This window comes from Bos indicus, chromosome 6 (genome assembly GCF_029378745.1).
Source record: "Bos indicus isolate NIAB-ARS_2022 breed Sahiwal x Tharparkar chromosome 6, NIAB-ARS_B.indTharparkar_mat_pri_1.0, whole genome shotgun sequence".
In the NCBI taxonomy this organism is placed as follows: Eukaryota; Metazoa; Chordata; class Mammalia; order Artiodactyla; family Bovidae; genus Bos; species Bos indicus.
In genome coordinates, this window is record NC_091765.1 from 18,298,193 (window position 1) to 18,312,525 (window position 14,333).

Consider the following 14,333-nt stretch of genomic DNA (forward strand, 5'->3'; position numbering starts at 1 on the left):
CGTACGGGTTTGAGGGTGTGTGGGTTTCACTAGTTCGGCTCGTGGGCCCTGGAGTGTAGTCTTAGTAGCTGTGACGTATGGGCTTAGTTGCTTCATGCCACGTGGATTCTTTACGGACCAGGGATCAAACCCGTGTCCCCTACATTGGCAGATGGATTCTTATCCACTGTACCACCAGGGCGGTCACATTGTTTTATTATAAATACCAGTTTTTTGGTTGATGATGCTAATAGCAGCAGCAGCAGTAATAACAGTGATGATGATGATAATAATAGCAGCCAGCATTTACTAGACACTTACTGTGTACTGATAACAGTTTTAAAGTGCTTTCACGTGAACTAGCTCACTTAGTTCTCGTCACTCAATAAGGAGGGTGGAGGTGAGGAAACAGAGATGTAAATCACCCAGGCTCACACACTGCATGGAGGAACAAGGATTTGCTCCCAGACAGCGTCACTGGGATCCATGCTCTTGCCCACTGCTTTGCTGCCTCTAAAGTCCCCTGGCTCCTTGATGCTGAGGTTCTGTCTGATTTGTCTTTATTATCTTGACGCTAAGCCCAGATGGAGGAACACAGTAGATATTTAGAACACAGTAGAGATTTGTTAAGTGATAGCATAGCCTCTTAGGGAGCCCAGGTATGTAAAATCAGGCGAGATAGCTTAGTGGTTAAAGATAGCAGCTTAGAAGCCAGAAACAAGGGACTGAAATCTCGGCTCTCCCAGTTACTGTTAGGTCCTTGGCCAATTTACTTAACCTTCCAAGCTCGGGTAATGCCTACCTTGTAGGATTGGTGTGTATATGTGTGTGTGTGTGTGTATACGCTTGTGCGTGTGTGTGTGCGTGCACTCAGTCACTCAGTTGTGTCTCTTTGTGGCCCCACCAGGCTCCTCTGCCCATGGAATTTTCCAGGCTAGAGTTGCTCTGAGGATTGGGTAATTCATGCATTCACTGCTGTCAGCACAGGGATGATGTATAGTAAGTATGCAGTAAGTGTAATAAGTAATAGCACAATTCTATTATTGTAACATAAATCTGGATGGGTTACTTAGATTTTTAAAAAAGTTTAAGCTGTAAAGATTATAGATTAAGTATGAGATTGAGTGTTAATCACAGAGATTCACTTAATTGAAGTGTGGCAGGAGTTGTAAAAGGTTCTTTGAGGACTGCTGCTGCTAAGTCTCTTCACTCGTGTCCGACTCTGTGTGACCCCATAGGTGGCAGCCCACCAGGCTCTGCCGTCCCTGGGATTCTCCAGGCAAGAACACTGGAGTGGGTTGCCATTTCCTTCTCCAATGCATGAAAGTGAAAAGTGAAAGTGAAGTCGCTCAGTCGTGTCTGACTCTTAGCGACCCCATGGACTGCAGCCCACCAGGCTCCTCCATCCATGGGATTTTCCATGCAAGAGTACTAGAGTGGGGTGCCATTGCCTTCTCCCTTTGAGGACTAGCTGCTTTTCATTTTCCTGAAGCATTGGGATCAGTGTCAATACATCAGCTTAAAGTATCCTAGCTAATGAAATGTGTAAGAGAATGAGAGTTGTTACAGTTCCTCAATCCTTGGATAGAAACAGTTTTCACAGTGATATATAATAATGGTGATATTCTTGCACCTTCTGGAAATCTTTGCAGTTCTTGGAAAAAGAAAAAGCCAGTAATACCTTTGGAAAGCTAGCAGCTGAGACCTGGGTATCTAGAAGTATATGCTAATATGCTTCTTTTGGCCCTGTTGTTTCCATTAGCATGGAAAAAAACTTTTGTTGATCTCATGCCTAAAAGCGCTGAGAGTGGAAATGAGGTTTAGATTATGCTTAGAGCACGTCAAAAATCCACGATAATATTTGTACCAAGTCATATAGGATATGTGTATTCTTCTGTGTCACCCTCCTGAACTTGGGCATCTTGGCTGTAAAAATAAACCTGATAATTCTTATCCTTAAGGAGTTGGTAAGTGATTTGGTGGGAGCATAGAGATGTGATCTTAAGGCAAGCAATTGGGTATGTATATGAAAACTGCTGTGGAAGATCCAAAGAGGTGGTGTTGCTTGAGGTGAGTCACGAAGGGTGACCCAGTGTACCAGTTAGACCAGAGGGAGAAAGCTATTTCAGACAGAGGAGATACCGCAGTAGTTACAAAAGCATGGACATGTGAGGGAATTGCACCTGGGGACCTGTAGGTAGTTTGTTTTGGCTGCTCTGCAGGATAAACATGAGGAAAGATGCAGCTCGAGCCATTTGCAGCAGTCTCACGCCAAACTCCAGACTGCTCAGGACTTTGCCCCAGGCGTGGTGGAGAGCTGAGATTGTGCTGGGGAATGGTGTCTCTGGGTGTGTATTTTTATGAGGTCACTGTAAAGCCTGGAATGAGAATGGTCGAGAGGTAGGAGAATAGTTAGGAGGCTTTTGGGGTGAATTCAGGCACCGGCCGTGGGAATAGAAAAGATGGGGCATATTTGAGAGCTCTTGAGCATGTAGTGTCAGTGGGACGTCATGCCTGGATTGATTGCTGAATTGGGGGTGAACATGAAGGAGGGTGCTTTCTAAAGAGAAGATGATCTGATCGAGTTAGAAGATGTAGAGTAGGAAGGGAGGAGAAAACCGTGTCATTTTAGGTGGGTAAGATTTGAAGTGTCGGTGGCGTAGCTAGGTGAAGATGACCACTGGGTTATTTGGAAATGTGTTCTGGAGTTCAGGAACGTTGTATAGAGTTGAGATATAGTTTTGGAAGTCATTAACTCGATTGGTTGAAGCCTTGATGAAGCTGAAAAACAAAAGAGTATAGAGAATGAGAAGAGAGCGACGGATGGAAACTTGGGAACACCTTCATTTGGAAGGACAGTTGGAATAGTAGGATCACCATTGAGCTGCTGTGCCAGAAACTAACGTCATAAAGCTCATGAAATTATTTCTGTACATTAGGATCTGTGACAGAGGTACATTGTGGGTACTTTCCCAGAAGGCACAGTGGTAAAGAATCGACCTGCCAGTACAGGAGACGCAAGAGACATGGGTTTGATCCCTGGGTCCAGAAGATCCCCTGGAGTTGGAAATGGCAACCCACTCCAGTTCTTGCCCGGAAGATCCCATGGACAGAGGAGCCTGGTGAGCTGCGGTCCATGGGGTTGCGAAGAGTTGGACACGACTGAGTGACTGAGCACTGAGAACTCAGAGAAGCGAGGCCCTCAGCCAGCCTGGACGTGTGGGGCAGGGTTCCTGAGGACTTAGCATGGCGCTTACTCTGAGTGAGCGCACTGCTGTAGCCACAGGAGAGGGGTGAGCGTGTTTGCAGGGGCTATGGCAAAGGCATCAGATCCAAGCAGCCTGGTGGAAAGATTGGCATTAATTATCAATAGAACGTCAAATGCAAGACTTGAGAATGTTGGCCCAGGTGAAGGAGGCCTGTCCTGTCACTCTGAGAAGCTTGGCTTTTACCCTGATGGCGATTGAGACGGGGCGGGAGGGGGGGGTCTCTGAAGAGTTTAGTGACGTGGTTGAATTTGCATCATCTTGTCATCCTGGGTACAGTGTAGAGTGTGCCTTTGAGAAGATCAAAGCTGGAAGCCAGTAGACTGATTAAAAGGGTGTCACACTTGTCCAGGCAAGAGAAATAAGGTGGAACCAGAAGTTAGGCAAGGAGTGGATTAGTGTAATGTCTGGAGGTAAAATCTGAAGGACTTTGGGACAAAATGCACAAGATGGGACGGCAAAGGGAAGGAACCAGGAAAACTCCGGGGATTCCAGAATAGTGTTCTTATCCCTTGATTTGGGCAGTATGAGTGGGAAGGAGAGCCTGGGAGGAAAGAGAATGCTTTCAGTTTTTGGACATGTTCAAGGTACATGGCAATGGCACCCCACTCCAGTACTCTTGCCTGGAAAATCCCATGGATGGAGGGCCTGGTGGGCTGTAGTCCATGGGGTCGCTGAGAGTCGGACACGACTGAGCGACTTCACTTTCACTTTTCACTTTCATGCATTGGAGAAGGAAATGGCAGCCCACTCCAGTGTTCTTGCCTGGAGAATCTCAGGGATGGGGGAGCCTCGTGGGCTGCCGTCTATGGAGTCGCACAGAGCCAGACATGACTGAAGCGACTTAGCAGCAGCAGCAAGGGGGATGTCCAGGAGGGTGTGTATACGAGCAAGTTTCAAAAGGGTGTTTAATTTCAGAAATGGAGAGAGTTCAGGCTGGAGAGTTGGTGTGTATGTTGTAGTTTCCACTGTGAAAGCAGTTGAGAAGAGTGCTCCGGGACTGTGTGGGGTGAGCAGTGGGCTCCTGATCAGCTGTGGGCACCGCCAGTGCTGCAGCGAGGGGTGCAGTGGAAGGAGCCCTGGGCAGCCTGTGTGGGATCCACCAGGGAGCAGCCTTGTTGGGGTATGGACGGTCAGTAGTGTGAAATGTGGGCAGAATGGCCTGGCAAGTGCCCATGACCATGGGGATTTTTGTATCATTTGTTTGTTCACCTGTTTTTAATGGAAAATAGTGACTTTTACTTGTTCGTTGTCCGTGAAGAAAGAGAAGGTTGAAGATTCTGGATGAAGCAGGAATCACGGACTGAGCAAGTTTCATTAGAGGGAAGGGATTTTTTTTTTTAACTTGTTATTTTGTATTGGGATATAACCAGTTAACAATGTTGTGACAGTTTCAGGTGAACAGCAGAGGGACTCAGCCATACATACACACATATCCATTCTCCCCCCAACTCCCCTCCCATCCAGGCCACCACACAGCATTGAGCAGAATTCTGTGTGATCCTTGTCTGCTCTCCATTTTAATCATAGCAATGTGTACATGTCCATCCCCAACCCCCCAACTATCCAGAAGGAGATTTTTTTTAAACGTATAATTTTAAAAGTTACTTTCCATTTACAGTTACTACAAAATGTTGGCTCCATTCCCTGTGTGGTACAGTGCATCCCTGAACCTATCTTGTACCGAGTAGTTTTGTCTCTCTCACTCCCCACCCCTGTGTTGCCCCTTCCCTCCTCTCCCCTTTGGTAATCACTGATTTTTCTCTCTCTGTGAGTTGGCTTCTTCTTTGTTATATTCACTAGTTGGTTGTGTTTTCTAAGATTCCACGTGTAAGTGATCCCATACAGTGTTAGTCTTTCTCTGTCAAACTTGTGTCATCAGCATGATGCCCTCCAGGCCCATCCATGCTGCCACAGATGGCAAAAGCTCATTCTTTTATATGGCTGAGTGGTATTCCATTGTGGGCTAGGGCATTTTGAATCTGTGAAAGGAGGAGTGCGGGAGGGGATGTAGGTATATTTATACGGCAGAGGGGAGATGGAGAGCATTCGTGTCTGGGGATTTTCTTTTTAAAGTCAGAGGTGTAGCCGTTGGTAAGAGTGGAAGTAGGCTTGAGTGGAGGGACCATAAGAATGATGGTAAATGACAGCAAAAATGGTGGTACTGCCTTGGATGGATAGAGTGAGTGTGGAGCCTGACTTTGAGAACAGGCAGGGGAGTGAAGCCTGAAGGGAGAACTTGGTTTTAGTTAAGACCAGAAAGAAGAAGTAGTTCACTGAAAAGGGCGGAGTATTCCAGAAGACAGAGTGGAGAGGTTTTAGACTGGGCGATGAAGTAATTACCAGAGCTGGGGGTTAGGAGCCATGCAGAAAAATAAAGTTTGGGGTGTGTTAGAGATGTGCAGTGGCTGCAGGGGTTTGTATTTGGCAAGAGAATAAACTAGCCTCAGGGTTCTGAATGGATTTCTGGTGATGTTACTTTTAGGCCAGCACAGGCTGAGGTTGAGTGAGTTATTAAAAGAGCGGCCTGATGGCATTTGCATTGGAGCTGAGCTTTGGCTCATGTTCCTCATAAAGTTTAGGTGAAAGTTCTTGTGGGGCATTTATTCTACCTCCTGGAACTTCCCAATATATCCGATTTTCAGAATAGCAACCCTTTTAAAATTCTTAGTGCAGAATGGGCTTCTTAACCTGATTTCTTGGGTTTTTATTTTCAGTTTATATTTTTAAAATATAAATTAAACTTTGAGTAATACATTTTGCACTAACTCAACTGAAAAGCTCTTTGACTTGTCCTTGTTATTACTATCGTACCCTTGGTTCCTGTGATTATTCTTTGTTACGTTTCTGCGCACATCTTTTTCCTAAGGATCGCAACAATGCAAGGCGGATTCACGAGGGTGCGAGTTTGCCTTTCTTTGAAGTGTTTGTCGATGCTCCCCTGCATGTTTGTGAACAGAGGGATGTCAAGGGACTCTACAAAAAAGCACGGGCTGGAGAAATTAAAGGTAAGTAATACGTTTTTTCCCCAATTTGTCTTTCCTTAAATATTTCATCTTACCATATCTGAGACGGATAATCTTTTCTAAAAGATGAAAGTATTCGAACAACTTGAAGCTCCTTGAGAAGAGTGAGTGGGTCTTACTACACAGTTGGATCTCTCAGGCCTAACCAGTAGTAGTACTGTGTACACTCCGTATCATCCATCAGGTTAAAATCCTACTCACAAGACAGGTTTTAGAGGACTTGGATTTTGGGGGCTGGTGGAAACATATTGGTGTAATTTGGTGCCTAGCACTTCTGTGGTCTTTGTTCTAGTGAAAATGTAAGAAATTCCATAGTGAATGGGGAAAATGCCTAAATTATAAGCATCTTGAGAGCAAGGAAAATGTCTCATTCTTATGTATAACATTGTGCTTGGAATGATCTGAAATTCATTCTATGTGTGATTGTTGCATTAGATTGAATTAACATATCAAAGTACATGCAGCTTATATTTTCAGTTTTATAGTCTGTTCCCAGAGTTTCAACTCTGATGAAAATTTGGCATAGAGACATTTAGAACTTGTTCCTCTGTGGCCTTTGATACCAATCATTCTATTTATCTTTTAGACATCCTTTGACATTGGTCCTGGTCTGTTATTATTATTAACAGTAAGAGAGAGCAGGCCAACATGAAAAAAGCATCAAAGATAGATATTTAGTTTACACTCTTTGGGATCAATTCATGCTGGTAACTTTTATTTGCCTTCCCAGCAGGGAATATGTGATAGCCTGGGACTATCAGAAGCTCCCAGGAGTTCCATGAAGTATAAATTTTGGCACCAGCTTCTGACCCTGAAAAGGAAAAGGTAGAACAGGAAGGAAAATGCTTGTTAAGCTCTTTTGTCTGGGCCTGGGAATGCATTAGCAGTTGGGGCGAGTTCCACTGAATCTGGTGGTGAATTTGGTTCCTTGGGCAGGCTCGTGTCCAGTCTTGCCACCTTGGAAGCTGTTTGACCCATGAAGCCTGTACTTTCTTGACTCAGGGAGAACAGTCCTGAATGTGATAACAACAGGAAGGGAACCAGTTTATCCATTTAGTTTCTAGGTCACCCTCTGGCTTACCTGGTAGCTCAGCTGGTAAAGAATCCGTCTACAATGCAGGAGACCCCGATTCAATTCCTGGGTCAGGAAGATCCCTTGGAGAAGGGATAGGCTACCCACTCCAGTATTCATGGGCTTCCCTGGTGGCTCAGACAGTAAAGAATCTGCCTGCAATGTGGGAGACCTGGGTTTGATCCCTGGGTTGGGAAGACCCCTGGAGGAGGGCATGGCAACCCACTCCAGTATTCTTGCCTGGAGAATTCCATTGACAGAGGAGCCTGGTGGGCTACAGCCCATGGGGTTGCAGAGTCAGACACGACTCAGTGAATGAGCACACAGCTCTCTCTGTTGATTATCAGTGTTCCCTTCTGTTTGTTCATCATAGAGATTTGCAAAGAGAAGCTGAAGGATGTGTCCAGGATCCTGATGTCTGAATCTTTTACTTATTTCAACTGTAGTTGGTTTTGTTGTTTTTGCAAGGATGGATTGGTGAGGGAGGTAGGTTTGTCTGCCCACCTGGAGTAAGCACCCTCTTTACCATTTTTTGTGTTATTAGAATTTAGCACAAAGCATGGCCTAAAAGTAGGAAGTCAAGAGATAACCTGGAGTAGCAGCAGGCTTGGCCTTGGAGTACAAAATGAAGCAGGGCAAAGACTAACAGAGTTTTGCTAAGAGAACGCACTAGTCATAGCAAACACCCTCTGCAGCAACACAAGAGATGACTGTACACATTAATACCACCAGATGGTCAATATGAAAATCAGATTGATTATATTGATTATATTCTTTGTAGTTGAAGATGAAAAAGCTCTATACAGACAGTAAAAAGAAGACAGGGAGTTGACTGTGGCTCAGATCATGAACTTATTGCAAAATTCAGACTTAAATTGAAGAAAGTAGGGAAAACCGCTGGACCATTCAATGAAAGTGACAAATAGATTCAAGGGATTAGATCTGGTAGAATTCCTGAAGAACTATGGATGGAGGTTCATGACATTATACAGGAGGCGGTGATCAAAACCATCCTGAAGAAAAAGAAATGCAGAAAGGCAAAATGGTTGTCTGATGAGGCCTTACAAATAGCTGAGAAAAGAAGAGAAATGAAAGGCAGAGGAGGAAAGGAAAGATATACCCATCTGAATGTAAAGTTTCAGAGAATAGCAAGGAAAGATAAGAAAGCCTTTTATAAGTGATCAGTGCAAAGAAATAGAGGAAAGCAATAGAATGGGAAAGACTAGAGATCTGTTCAAGAAAATTAGAGATTAGGGAACATTTCATGGAAAAGTGGGCTTAATAAAGGACAGAAATGGTAGGGACCTAACAGAAGCAGAAGATATTAAGAAGAGGTAGCAAGAATATACAGAAGAACTATACAAAAAAGATCATAATGACCTGGATAACCACAATGATGTGATCACTCACCTAGAGCCAGACATCCTGGCGTGTGTAGTCAAGTGAGCCTTAGGAAGCATCACTATGAACAAAGCTAGTGGAGGTGATGGAATTCTAGCTGAGCTATTTCAGATTCTAAAAGATGATGCTGTGAAAGTGCTGCACTCAGTATGCAAGCAAATATGGAAAACTCAGCAGTGGCCACAGGACTGGAAAAGGTTGCTTTTCATTCCCATCCCAAAGAAAGGCAATGCCAAAGAATGCTCAAACTACCACACGATTATCCTCATTTCATGTGCTGGCAAAGTAATGCTCAAAATCCTCCAAGCGAAGGTGGGAGGGGGTTCAGCATGGGGAACACATGTACACCCATGGCTGATTCATGTCAACGTATGGCAAAAACTACTATAATATTGTAAAGTAATTAGCCTCCAATTAAAATAAATTAATTAATTTTAAAAAATCCTTCAAGCGAGGCTTCAGTAGTATGTGAACTGGGAACTTCCACATGTACAAACTGGATTTAGAAAAGGCAGAGGAACCAGAGATCAAATTGCCAACATCCGTTGGATCATAAAAAAAGCTAGAGAATTCCAGAAAAAATATCTACTTCTGCTTCATTGACTACGCTAAAGCTTTTACTGTGTGGATCACAACAACCTGTGGAAAATTCTTCAAGAGATGGGAATACCAGACCACCTTACCTGCCTCCTGAGAAATCTGCATGCAGGTCAAGAAGCAACAAGTAGAACTGGACATGAAACAATGGACTGGTTCCAAATTGGGAAAGGAGTACGTCAAATGGTATATTGTCACCCTGCTTATTTAACTTATGTACAGAATACATCATGCAAAATGCCAGGCTGGATGAAACACAAGCTGGAATCAAGATTGCAGGGAGAAATATCAATAATCTCAGATATGCAGATGACACCATTCTTATGGAAGAAGGCAAAGAGGAATTAAAGAGCCTCTTGATGAAGGTGAAAGAGGACAGTGAAAAAGCTGGCTTAAAACTCAACATTCAGAAAACAAAGATCATAGCATCTGGTCCCATTACTTCATGGCAAATAGATGGGGAAACAATGGAAACGGTGACAGACTTAATTTTCTTGGGCTCCAGAATCACTGCAGACAGTGACTGCAGCCATGAAATTAAAAGACACTTGCTCCTTGGAAGAAAAGCAATGACAAACCTAGACAGCATATTAAAATGCAGAGATGTTATTTTGCCATCAAAAGTCTATATAGTCAAAGCTATGGTTTTTCTACTAGTCATGTATGGATGTGAGAGCTGGACAGTAAAAAAGGCTGAGTGCCAAAGAATTGATTCCTTTGGACTCTGGGGCTGGTGAATACTCTTGAGAGTCTCTTGGACAGCAAGGAGATCAAACCAGTCAATCCTAAAGGAAATGAACCCTGAATATACATTGGAAGGACTGATGCTGAAGCTCCAAACCTTTGGCCGCCTAATGTGAAAAGCCTACTGATTGGAAAAGGTCCTGCTGCTGGGAAAGATTGAAGGTAGGAGAAGGGGACAACAGGGGATGAGATGGTTTGATGGCATCACCAACTCAATGGACATGAGTTTGAGCAAATACTGGGAGATGGTGAATGACAGGGAAGCCTGATGTGCTGTAGTCCACGGGGTCACAAAAAGTTGGACACGACTGAGCAACTGAACAACAACAAATGGCCCAAAGCATAATACTTAGTACATACACAGTAAATGCTTGTGGGATGGTATGGAAGGTGGAGTAGAAATCATGTGTTTAGCACATTGACCTCCGCTGTCTATTTGCAAAGTTTGTGTTTGGTGCTAGGGATGTAAAGTTGAATAAGACCAAAGCCAAAATAGCTTAAGTCACTTGCAGTTTGCATTCTGCATCTGGGAGTATGTTTGTATTAGTTCAGTTTTCTACGTGTTGCTTGTTTGCCAAGTATTTCTTAATTCCTCTGACTAGGCATTGATAAAACGTTCCTTAGGTTAATGTATACCCGTGTGCTTGAGTGTACCCACATTTATTTATTTTAGGTTAGCCATAATATTAGAGTTCCTGACCGGGTAGTCTTTAGAAATCATTCGTTGTTAGAATGGTGCTTAGAGAGTTTCTTAGCAATGATCCTTGATGGTAAAAATTCAAGGACAGGTGGTATTACATCCATTCAGTGGACCTCAGGCTTTTATATGGCATTACTAAACTGTAAGTGTATGCCTAAGTCAGATACTTTAATACCTAGATTATTTTCATGATTAGTTCTTAAGTAGTTATAATCTACTTATATAAATGTTTTCCTCACAATGTACATTTATTATAATCACTTATGGGATAAATTAAGGAGGAGGAAACTTCCTGGACTTTTAAAATGTTAAACCAAACCTCCCAACACAGTGATCTTCAAGCTTTGCTGCACACAAGGATCACCTAGGAGAACTTAAAAAATCTAGTGCCAAGGCTGAACCCCAGACCAATGAAATCAGAATCTCTTGAGGGTAGGACCTGGTGATTCCAAGTTGTAGCCACATTTGAGAATTAGAACTTATGAACTAGAGTTTTAAATAACCAGATTTGTTCCCTATCTATGTTACTGTGACTTACCAGTGATACTGTTGGAAGTATCAGTAATGCAAAAATTTCTTCCTGGGCTTGGACTTTATGTGATACTTAGGAATATGAGATAGAAAAAGAATGAAATAGGTGGGTTGTAGACTTATGGTGTTCATCTCAAAGCTTCTTTGATACCTATGCCTCTTGTTAAGAAAAAAAATCTTTGAATTTTATGTTGGAATATAGTCAGTGAACAATGTTGTGGTAGTTTCAGGTGGACAGCAAAGGGACTCAGCCGCACACAATACATGTATCCATTCTTCCCCAGACTCCCCTCCCATTGACGCTGCTGCATACCTTTGAGCAGAGTTCCCTGTGCTATACAGTAGGTCCTTTTGGTTTTCCATTTAAAATATAACAGAGTGTACATGTCCATCCCAAAGTCCCCAACTGTCCCTTCCCCTTATCCTTCTCCTCCTGCAATCATTAACTTTGTTCTCTAAGCCTGTGAGTCTCTTTCTGTTTTGTAAGTCAGTTCATTTGATGCCTATGCCTCTTAATAGTAATGATTTTAAATTTGTATTTACCATTCTAACCCAGGAATTGGTGTTCCAAGGCAAATAGGCCCTGAATGACTTAGGTATGGAATAATGTGAAAGACAGGAATAGCGTACGTTTAGCTCAGTCAGCCCATTCTGTGGTAGCAACATGTATTCTTTCTCTTCTAGCAGTTACACAGTAGCACATATATGATAGGGAAAATCTAAATAGTGGTTAATACCTAAATTGATTGCATTTGATTGTGGAACGTATTTGATGATATAACAGGATTCCTCACCTACGTTTTACTTGAGCCAATAGTAGTTAATAGATCCTGATTAACTTAATGTGATCTTGAACACTGACTGTGATGGCAGAAGAAGCTTGCAGAGCTTTAATTTGGCTGCAGATAATCCTGGTGAATATAATGGACAGATTGACTTGGCATCAGTTTTTGCACTGAGAGGAAAAAAGACCTCGATGAGGTTGGTTGTATGCCCAGAGCTTAGGCACTATGTCCTGTGTCCCTGTGGAGAAATTGGATGCTCTGGGTCACTTTGTATTCATTCCTGTTTCTTCTTACAAGGCACTTACTTAACAGGGAAGGAAAGGTGATAGAAGTATTGTCTGACTTCATTATTTGAAGACTCCAGGGCTGCACATGTGCCTACTCACTCAAGCTTATTTGTAACCCCCACATCAGTGTAGCCACAGTGCTTTGGCTTGTAAACACACACAGAGCAGCAGCCTTTTAGTCACCCAGAGTACACAGTCCCGGCTCAAGTCTGAACAATGCCTTTGTGTTTCAGCTCTCATGCTGCAAAGGAGTGTGCTTTACACGGCCTGTTCAGTGCCATGTCTTTTATTTTTTAGCTTTTTGGTGATTTTGCTTTTTTAAAATGCACTCCTCTACCTTGGCATGGTGCTGAAGTGTTGTCTCGTTGTTTGAACTGCAGGAAGACTGACCTGTCTTGGGGAGAAAATATACATGTTAGATAAGTAAGTTTTGTTCAGATGTGAATTCTGGTGCTTGTAGCCATTATTTTGGTGTTAATGAATCAACTATATATATATATATATAAATACTTATTAAAAGTTATATATTAATTGGTTGATAAAAATTTGGTGATAGGAGGCTCACAGGAACCCACCTCCATGTATCTCCTTGGAGCTGTGGTTTAGTATTCACTACATCTGTGTTTGTGGCAGTTGAACATGATCACTGCGAATGAGGAGGATTGACTGTTTATATTCAGAGAGGGAACAAAAGTTTAATTAGAAATCTCCCCAGGAAGAAGTTTCAGTAATATAACCCTGTAACCTAAAGGGGAGTGTAAAAATGAACTTCAGCATAGCAGAGACTTGCACTGAAGAAACAAACCTATTTTAATTTCCACCCTCTCTATCATCTGTTACCTTTTATAGGTTTCACTGGGATTGATTCTGAATATGAAAAGCCAGAGGCCCCTGAATTAGTGCTGAAAACAGACTCCTGTGATGTAAATGACTGTGTCCAGCAGGTGGTGGAGCTTCTACAGGAACGGGTAAGAGGATGTCAAAGAGCGAATTCCCAGAGAATGATTATGTCCGATTTATAACATTCCCTCTCCAAATGAAGGATGGTGGTAATATGGAGTAACATGTATATTTTAAGTTCTTTTTTTTCTTCCAATTTTGAGACATAATCGACACACAGCATTGTATGTTTATAGTGTACAGCATAATGATTTGACTTACATCATGAAGTGACTGTCACATTAAGTGTAGTGAACATCCATCATCTCATATAGACCCAAAATTAAAGAAATAGAAATGTTTGTGAGTGTGTGTGTGTGTGATAACTCTTAGGATTTGCTCTCTCAGGAACTTTAGTATATAACATACAGCAGGGCTAATGGCACTTGTAATGTTGTCCATGACATCCCCAGTATTCACCTTATCACTGGAGATTGTGCTTCTTGACTACTTTCCTCCAGTTCCCTCTCCTCCCCGCCCCTTCCTCTGGTAATTACAAATCTGATCTCTTTCTTTGTGAGTTTGTTTGTATGTTTGTGTGTTTTTAAAGCATTCAGTTCAGTTCAATCGCTCAGTCGTGTCCGACTGTCTGCGACCCCATGAATCACAGCACGCCAGGCCTCCCTGTCCATCACCACCTCCCGGAGTTCACTCACACTCACGTCCATTGAGTTGGTGATGCCATCCAGCCATCTCATCCTTTGTCGTCCCCTTCTCCTCCTGCCCCCAATCCCTCCCAGCATCAGAGTCTTTTCCAATGAGTCAACTCTTCACATGAGGTGGGCAAAGTACTGGAGTTTCAGCTTTAGCATCATTCCTTCCAAAGAACACCCAGGGCTGATCTTCAGAATGGACTGGTTGGATCTCCTTGCAGTCCAAGGGACTCTCAAGAGTCTTCTCCAACACCACAGTTCAAAAGCATCAATTCTTTGGCGCTCAGCCTTCTTCACAGTCCAACTCTCACATCCATACATGACCACAGGAAAAACCATAGCCTTGACTAGAC

General features: G+C 42.9%; 1 protein-coding gene across 2 annotated transcripts in view; it reads left to right on the top strand.

Moving 5' to 3' along the window:
* The window catches only part of PAPSS1 (3'-phosphoadenosine 5'-phosphosulfate synthase 1), a 112,808-nt gene that overhangs the window by 21,124 nt on the left and 77,351 nt on the right, over nucleotides 1–14,333 (top strand). For both annotated transcript variants that reach the window (XM_019962341.2, XM_019962342.2), the window contains exons 4-5: nucleotides 6,115–6,253; nucleotides 13,238–13,356. In XM_019962341.2, the coding sequence (XP_019817900.2) occupies nucleotides 6,115–6,253; nucleotides 13,238–13,356 (258 nt within the window). The remainder of the gene's footprint in view (nucleotides 1–6,114; nucleotides 6,254–13,237; nucleotides 13,357–14,333) is intronic.